Source organism: Triticum urartu, unplaced genomic scaffold, assembly GCF_003073215.2.
Source record: "Triticum urartu cultivar G1812 unplaced genomic scaffold, Tu2.1 TuUngrouped_contig_8033, whole genome shotgun sequence".
NCBI classification, from domain to species: domain Eukaryota; kingdom Viridiplantae; phylum Streptophyta; class Magnoliopsida; order Poales; family Poaceae; genus Triticum; species Triticum urartu.
Genome location: NW_024118939.1, coordinates 1 through 9,448, shown reverse-complemented (window position 1 = coordinate 9,448; position 9,448 = coordinate 1). Strand labels below are relative to the sequence as shown.

General features: G+C 47.6%; 1 protein-coding gene across 1 annotated transcript; it reads right to left on the bottom strand.

Annotated features, from left to right (window-relative positions):
- Nucleotides 1-1,275: 1,275 nt before the first annotated feature.
- On the bottom strand, nucleotides 1,276-4,636 carry LOC125531758 (receptor-like protein 52). Its single transcript, XM_048696038.1, has one exon. The coding sequence runs from the start codon at nucleotides 4,524-4,526 to the stop codon at nucleotides 1,413-1,415; it is 3,114 nt and encodes a 1,037-aa protein (XP_048551995.1). The 5' UTR covers nucleotides 4,527-4,636; the 3' UTR covers nucleotides 1,276-1,412.
- Between the last annotated feature and the right edge of the window lie 4,812 nt (nucleotides 4,637-9,448).

The following is a 9,448-nucleotide window of genomic DNA, read 5'->3' as shown; positions in this document are numbered from 1 at the left end:
AGAAAGATAAGAGGTTTACAGGTATAAAGAGCATGTCACCCAGTTGCGCCTACATTATGATTTGAATAAAGGTTGGCAAGTTTTTCTAAAAAAAGCAGAATAAGAGGTATTTTCCTTCAATTATGTATCTTTTTATTTAATTTATTTGTCTCTTTCCTTTTGTTATATTTTCTACCTTTTCATTGTTTAGTTGGCCAGGAAATATGTGAACACTAATTTAAAATTACGTGAGCATATATACCAACACACATGGAATATCCCAAATGAATTATTTTCTTATGCAAAGAACAGGTTTTAAATACAGGATAACCATTTTCCTTTGTGTGAACAACCATTTTTAGAGATATGAACAATTTTGGTTTTCCCTATGTGAAATTTATCCATGATTTATGATATTTGGTATGCTTTGTACTTCTGATGAACTTTTATAAGAGATCGGATGGTTTTTTAGAAAACTAAACTATTTAATATATGAAATAAAATTGCCTTCCAGGTTATTTTTATAAAAAAAATGAAACACAAACCGCTAATGGGCCGGACAATATCCGGCCCATGATTGTGCTCCTACACGAGGTCCCCGCAAGACGCTACTCGCTCGACTACTCCTCCTGTTCGAAGTCGCACGCCGCCGTTGAATGCCCTCTCCCTTCCGAGTTCCGGCCACGCCAATCTCGCTGTTAAGCTCCTCCAACTCCGGCGACTGGTTCTGCCGGCCTCCGGCGCTTCATACCCTGACTTCCTCCTCGGCTCGGCATCGCCTGCTCCGGCCAGCAGCGCCTAGCAACCTCTTCCACGCCGGCGAGAGCACTGGGAGGCACGGAGGCTGCGGACTGCGGTGGCCGCTTTCTCTCTGTTTGACGCGCTTCGGGCCTGCGTGGCCGCAGCTTCCTCTGGCCAGACATCCACCGGCACCGGCCTCCCAGGTGCGGGGTTGAGACGGTGCTTGAGCAAGGTACTGAACTGCAACATTGTAATTCTTGGCTCCATGTGCTCTATACATTTGTCATTTGTACAGATGCTGCTTGCTTCTGTTAAATGAAACGAATCGATGCTTATTGTTGTGAAGCAGACTGAGATAGTGATCTCTTGTGTCAGCTAACAACAGATTTTTTCCGATAAAGGGTGATTTTATTAACTCAAAAATGTAGCATCAGGTGGATACAAAGCATTATGAGCAACACCGGGCCTCTGCATAACTAGGATGCACACAGCCGAACACCAAAAGTCTGACAACCAGAAGGAAACAAAAACCGACAAATCGGCAATAGTAGAGTCAGTTAACAACAGATAACAGAGGTGCATCTGAAATATGGCCACATTACACTTACTTAACACTTGAACTTATTTAAAGATGCTAGTACACTTTACACTTGCAAAGCAGAAAACCAACATTACACGTGAGGATATAAACCTTACTTACTGCACAACTTATCAAGAAAATGGGAGAAGGAAACTCTCCATGGCTCAAGGAAAAACAGAGCTCCAAACCAAAGCCAAAAGCCAAAAACAACACCGAGAATTACAGAGTAACACAATCCCACATCACTTCCAGGTCGTCTGTGGTCTTGACTTCTTTCATCCAAACAATGTGTGCTCAACGGGAAGCCACAAAGCCCCAGATTGTTGCCATAAATCGATGGGTCTACAAGTGTCTGTAGCTGACTCCCGGTGGGTATGGTGCCCGTTAAGTGGTTGTTGGAGAGATTTAACATGCCGAGGTAGGGCAAATTTGAGATGCTGGGAGGGATAGCACCTGATAGTTCATTCCATGAGAGGTCAAGGAACTCCAGGAGCTCTAAATTGCCAATGCTTGCTGGAATATTGCCTGATAGATGATTTCTGGATAAGTTCAAGAATCGGAGACCTTGAAGGTATGTTAGCTCCTCTGGAATATCCCCGGCAAGTAGATTGCTTGATAAATCGATGCCTGTCATTAGCTCGATTGTTTTTTGAAAAGTTTGCTCGCGGCCCTTCCAGAAAATATTAACTCTGTCTCGGTACTCATTCAATGGTGACTGGTTATTGGGGGGCTCGGTCCTCCGAGAAAATATGGAAATCCGGCTCAGTTGGACAACATCATGCCTTTCAGAAGATTCTACTGTCCAAGGGGACATTTGTTTCATCATGGACAATAAGTTGTGGAATGTACCTGGGATGAATCCAGTAAAGTTATTGTTGGACATGTCAAGTACTTGCAGATTAGACAGTTGGGATATCTCAGACGGAACGACACCACTGAAACTGTTGGATGGGAGGCTCAGAACTCTTAGAAGAGGGACACTTGCTCCAATCCAAGTAGGAATAGAACCGAAGAACATGTTGTTCCCAAGATCTAGTGTGATGAGCTTTCTACAACAGGTCTCAATGACAGATGGGAAATCCCCAGAAAAACTATTGTTACCAAGATGAAGTGATTGGAGGGGGAATTCGTCCAAGCTCGTTGAGGCAGGAAATTTACCCCAAAATATATTGCTGGACACATCCATAAATACCAGTGCTTTTAGTTTCCACCAGCAACTTGGGAGCTCACCAATGAAGTGGTTATTTGATAGATCCAGTAACTGGAGGGAGGTCAGTCCGCACAAGGCTGCAGGGATGTTTCCAGAGAGGTGATTGTTGTTAATGGATAGAATTGTTAGATGGGTGCACTGTGACCAATCATGGGACAGCTGGCCTGTCAGCTGATTCCCCGAGACATCCAAGAAGTCCAACCTGGGATGGACACCGAACACCTCGGAGATGTCGCCGGTGAATTGGTTCTGGTCCAATCTCACACGGAATAGGTTTGTGCAGTTCTTGAGGCACAGCGGCAACGGGCCGCTGAAGTTGTTGTGGTTTGCTGTGAAGTTCTGTAGCACGAGGCTGTCACACAACCTTTGCGGTAGTTCGCCAGAGAAGCTATTGTTCGCAAAGCTTGCGTCTGTCAAGCTCAGCCCCTTCCCAAGGTCTGGCGGTACAGGGCCGCTGAAGTTGTTGTCGAACAGGGCGAGGTATTGGAGATTCCTGAGTGATGTGATGGTGGTGGGCAGCTCGCCTTCCAAATGGTTGGTGTTGACGTCCAAGACTTCCAACGCAGTCATGTTGCCGATCTCTGGTGGGATCGTTCCGGTGAGCAGGTTGAAGAAGAGGGCCAGCCTCTTGAGCCGTGTCAGTTTACCCAACGAGCTGGGAATCGGACCAGTGAGCCAGTTCACGGACAAGTCCAGCTGACTCAGGCTCACCAACTCGCCAAGCTCTACTGGGATAGAGCCGGTTAGGTTGTTGCCGAAGAGATACAAGATATCTAGCTTGGTTGCCTTGCCGAGCTCCGATGGGATCTTCCCAGTGAACGAGTTTCCAAACGCTCGGAACGATATGAGCTCCGGCCAACTCGTGAACAGAGATGGCAGAATCTGACCAGTGAGTTTGTTTGACGATATGCCAAACTCCCACATTTTGTGCATCCCGGCAAACGCGGGTGGCATGACACCGGTGAGCTGGTTCATGGACAGTTCCAATAAATTGAGCTCGCCGAGGTTGCCTAGTTCTGGTGGAATAGTGGAAACTAACCCGTTGCTCGTCAGGTCAAGGCGTTGCAGCATCTGGAGCCGGCCAAGAACCGGAGGGATCGGCCCGCCGAGCGGGTTGCTGCCGAGTTCAAGAATTCTCAGCTGGGACATGGACCCAAGGAAATCAGGGATGCCGCCTGTCAGGTTATTGGCTAAAATCCGCAGGTCCTGGAGATTCCCCAGCTTGGACAGAGACGCCGGTATCCGGCCGGAGAAGGCATTGAGGGACAAGTTGAGGTCCTTGAGGTTCGGGAGCTTCTCTGGCAGCGAGTACGGTATCGGTCCGGAGACATTGTTCTGCGACAGGTCGAGGTAGGTGACGTTACTGCTCCCAAGGACAAACTCTGGGAAGCTGCCGGTGAGGTAGTTGAGGTAGAGTGACATGAAGGTGACGGTGGGCATCGGTGAGAACCTGAGGTAGTCCTTCGGGTTGGTGAGGAAGTTGGCGCCCAGGTCGAAATGCACGATCCTAGGGAGCATGGTGAGCTGGTGCGGGATGTCTCCGACGAGGTTATTGTTGTAAAGACGCAGCTCAACGAGGCTAGAGAGGCCGCCCAGCTGCGGCGGGATGGAGCCGTTGAAGCCGTTGCTGCCGAGGTCGAGCGCAGCGAGGGAGCGCAGCCTCGAAAGGCTTGCCGGGATGGCGCCGTAGAAGTTGTTCCCGTTGAGGTCGAGCGTGGTGAGGGCAGGGAGTGCTGTGGCGTTGAGCTCGTTGAGCGTGCCGCCAAGGCCTAGCCCCTGGAGCCTGAGCGATTCGACGCGGCCAGCGGTGTTGCATGACACGCCGAGCCAGGAACAGACTGGCGCGGTCTTGTTCCAGGAGCTGAACATCGCAGCCTGGTAATCGAGGCTGGCCTTCCAGGCCAGGAGCGCATCAGCCTCAGACTCCGTTGCAGCATCCGCGGCGCCCACAAAAACCAAGACGGCGAGGAGGAGGATGCCAGCTGCGAAGGCGTGGTCTGGCTCTGGCGTCGGCATTGGGTGGCTGGAGTGACGAGCACCCTAGTTGGAAGGAGGTGTTGGGTTTAGCCCAGTGAGCGATCACCTGAAGCAAATCTCAGGGAACACATGTAAACGGCAAGCTTCACCAAAGGCACCTCTCGTGCTTCTCTCTCTGTCCCTCTCTCAAATCCACCCATCATTGTCATTTGTCAAGCACCCACACGGAGACTGTACTAGTTAAAACGACGACTTGGACTTTTAAGCAAAAAAAGAAAACGACGACTCAGACTTTGAGGTCTAAACTGGCAGCTTGTCTTTTCGGTGAACCTCATTGTCGCTGGCAGAAATTTCATTGCCCGTGGAAGAGGGTAACTGATGACCGCCACAAAATTTCGAGTCAAAGCTCCACATTAGTGTCTATGGTAACGACAGGCACTAGTGTATGACTAGTAATTTCAGTCCAGAGTGATGTGCTTCCTGAAGTCGATGGATGCGCAGCGTCTGAAATGGCGAGGTGAATGAGTGTATCTTTCTCTCTGCCCATTCACGCGGTTACTCCCTGGCGCGACTCAATCTGAGCCGTTGGATCGTGCACGCCTATCTCCTCGCTTCTGTTGCGGTGGACATACCCACACGTCAACACTATTGACTGTCTCAGGGAAGAGACCGACGATGCATACACATTTCCCCTTTTCAGGACTGACGATGCATATAGATCACAAAAAGACGCACACACATGTTGGCAACAATTTTTGCAAATTTATATGCTTCCAATTAAGACGAGTCGGTTGATATAAGAATAATTTCATGCCTCAAAACACCCATTCTTCCAATGTGTGCTAAATATGCTTCTTCGGTCTATATAGTTTGTGGACATCAAAACTTGTTTTTCTTTTCTTTTCCTGTTCTTCTTTTCACTATCGGGTGGACCGTAATTGCAACTCGCCTCATGTGCCTACCCAGGTTAGTGTGCAACCCGAAGAAAACCACCAATTAATTCAGATGAAACTGGTTTTCTTGATGATAGAATGATGCACCCACATATTGGTGGCAAGCTTTGGCCATTTGCAATTTCATATATTCTATGCTTCCACAACATATAAGTGGTGTTGATATTGCATTAACCTGTTGCTTCCATGCTTCTATGTTTCCTTTATGTGTTTCTTCGTTGCCCGGAGTGTGGCATGTTAAGCATGCTTCCATTTTTCTTTCGTTGTCACTTTTCTAGAGAGTTGTTTTATATAAGAAACACTATCCTGATGGTTCCTGAATTTCGTACACGAACACGTCACCGTGTAGCCTCAACGCCGTGGGTGATGCACAGTAACTCACGTCGAAGAAGACCTGGCCGGAAGCACGGTACGCTAGCAATCCGGGGGTGCTTTCGTAGACCCAAAATCCCACACTGGGATGGACCCCGTCAGGACGCGCGGCGGCTATGGGATGCCTAGGTCAACTTGATAGCCCCTGGGGCCTCGTGGATCGCTGCCCTGCAACAAAGAATAAACGAAGAACGAGAAAAAGAAAAGAACATGAGAGAGGTTAAAAGTAAAGGTAAAAGTTGATAGATTGATTGTGTGTTGTTCAATCGGCCGTCACCTCTCATATATTTATGTGGTGGCTGGACCTCCCGTACAAGAAAAGGACTCCAAATTCCATCCAAATCTTTTCAAATTAACCAAACTCGAAATTAGGTAAGTCTGAGATAGCAGTTCGGTTTTGGGTCTCACATGCCACAAACTATGAAGATGTGCCCAAAAGAAAATTTAACTATTTCAACGAGACGAACAACTTTCATGTTGAATGTTTTCGATTCGAGGACATTTTCAGGGCCGAATCACTTGCGCAAAACAGCCAATCAGTGGCGCTTCCCATCAGACATCAGCCCTATGGGTGTAACGTTGTGCGTCCCTTTTTGCTCATGGTATGCAGGCTCTAACTTTTGCATATAACTTCAGATTAAGACAATTTTTATATCAAAACCGACCGTCTCGACGAAACAAAGACAATTCATGCAGAACACTTTTTTCATATGAGTCCAGTTTAGAGGCATAATAGAACAAACAGTACTCTGAATACCAAAAATGATTTCTTCAAGCATAGCTTCGGCCCTTGTGACAAGTTCGGATGGCCACAGACACCATCTTGCGACACATATACTTGCACAATGTATATTCTATTCGTGGCTACCTTTATCAACACATACAATTAAGACAAGTCGCTGTTGCCTTCTCTTGAGATGATCTCATGGTGAATTTAGTAACTCAAGTCATTGCGTTGTGGGGTTGGTGCGATGGCCACCAGGCCTCTTTCGGGGCACAACAAACTGAGCACCACAAGTGTCGATCTGCTTCCGTGCGTGCAGTGCTCGATGAGGAGTCTGCCGTTCCTGCAGTCCAGGATGGAGGTCGATCCAATGTGGTTGCTCAAATACGTATCCAACCTAGAACTTGCGCGACGGACCACAACGGCGAGCTATGAGGGATGAGGAAGCAAAGGGATGAACCGTGGGCCAGTTGGCCCAATCTAGTGTGCTTACTTGAAGTAGAATCCAAGCACACGGGACGGGTGGAGCTCGCGGAAACAGCGAAGAAACTCACGGCCGGAGGCTTGGTGGAGCCAGCGCCTGCAGACAGGCACGGCACATGAGCATGGTGGGAAAGCCGAGGCGAAGGAGGACTTCGGTGAGGAGATAGTCGTTGTCAATCCCCTTGGATCCCGCCGCCGCCGGTGGCTGCGTCGTGCCTTCCTTTGGTCTTCAGCGGGTACGGGGATATCGAGGCACGAGATGTAGGAGGTTAAAACGAACGATTCCTCATCTTGCTGGGCCTGCTCTAGAGTTAAGGCCTTTCAAAGTCCAAACTAACCAAATATAGCCCTCAAGGCCATCTATCAACCGAGCAATTGGAAGACATCCCCGGAGAGCAACTGGTTGACGAGTGCTTCTTCAGGAGTCTCACAACAATCAGCGCGCTCTTAGTCACCCCGTCACGTGTCGTGTTCTGGGCGCTCCCTCTGGATTTTTTTTTTCACAGACGTTTTTGGCTTTTTAAGCGGGTTTTCTTGATGTTTCGATTTTCCTTAGTTTTTGGACTCAAAAAAATTTTGCGTAAAAAAACTTGTTTTTTCTTCTTTCGTGAGAGGCGCAGTCTTGCTTTCACGAGAGGAATTTTTTTGCTTTCACGAGAGGCACGTTTTTTGCTTTCGCGAGAGGCACGACCATGACTCTTGGAAAAGAACTTCCGCCATACGCACGATTTTGCTTCCGCGAGAGGCACGTTTTTGCTTTCGCGAGAGGCACGACCATGACTCTCGGAAACGAAAAAACACATTTTCTATTTTTTTTCCACTAGAGGCATGATTTTGCTTTCACGAGAGGCATGATTTTTCTTTGCCGAGAAGCACGACCATGCCTCTCGAAAAAGGGAAAAAGAATGAATTTTCTGCTTTTTTTTTCTTTCACGAAAGGCAAGGTTTTGTTTCCGCGAGAGGCATTGTTGTGGTTTTGCGACAGACATGACCGTGCCTCTTTCGGTAAGGAAAAACCCGTGCTTTAGGTTTGGTTTTTTTGTCCGGTTTTTTCCTGAAAAAAAGTTCGTCCAAACCTATCAACATGGGATCTATTTTCGAAGATCTCAATGCGAGGAATCCAATGATGAAAACAATTTGAGATTTGGACGCACGGTTTAAAAGATAAAACGTTTTGAATAAACGGATCTACGAAAAAAAAAAAATTACCAGGTTGCGACAGGTGGCATGCATGCAGCGCGCCACTTGTCGCAACCTGGGAAGGTGGGAGTGATCTTTGCCAGGAGTACTCCTCAATTAGTGATTTCCACCTCGCCGTCACGGAGGCACAACTTTGTTGGCCGCTTGCTTGCTGTTTGATGAGCTGCTGCTTCCTCCCAGTGCACCGCTCGCCGCAGCCGCTTCTGCTTGACAGCTGGAGCAAGGTAGGTACTCCCTCCATTTCTTTTTAGTCCACATATAAAATTTGATCAAAGTCAAACTTTATCAACTTTGACTAAGCTTATAGAAAAAATGAAGATTCACAATATGAAATCAATATTATTAGATGCATCATGAAATTAATTTTCATACCATATAGCTTTAATCTTGTAGGTGTTGATATTTTTTCCTATAAAGTTAGTCAAACTTTATAAAGTTTGACTTTGACCAAATATTATATGCATACTAAAAAGAACAGAGGAAGTAGTGAACTGGACATTGTACTTCTTGGGTCGATGTGCTCTACAGGAGACCTTCAAGGTATGCTAGCTCCTCAGGGATGTCCCCATCAAATATATTGCTTGATAAATCAATGCCTGTCATTAGTTCTGTTGTTTTCTGAAAAGTTTGCTCATGGCCCTCCAGAAGATGTTAATCTATCTCGGTATTAATTCCGCGGCGACGCGTTATTGGGTGGCACGGTCCTACGGGAAAAAAAATAGAAATCTGGCTCAACCGGACGACATCATGATTTTCAGAAGATTCTACTGTCCAAGTGGACGTTTGTTTCATCATGGAAAATAAGTTGCCGAACGTACCCAGGATGATTCCAGTAAAGCTGTTGTTGGACATGACAAGTACTTGCCGATTAGAAAATAGGAATCTATAAGTCCCGAATGTGCCACGTTTTATCATCTCGTCCCGAATGCCTTTTTTGCGGTCGAATCCGACGCACGCATCTTAAAACATTCGAAGTGCACACGTCAGCTGCCGAGCATGTTCGCTGAAAACATGCCACGGCCCGAATGCCTTATCCACTCTCTACAACCTCTCCACACTCTCCCTTCCAGCAAATCCCCCTCCGTCATGGCTCCATCGCCAAGACGCGTCCAGAGCGCTGCCGTCCTTTTCCTCGCGCTCGTTGCGGTGATGTCGAGGAGGCCATGCGCCGGCGACCAGGCGTCACGCGTGGACGATGAAACGGGCAGCAGTGGAGCGGAGGGGGGTGG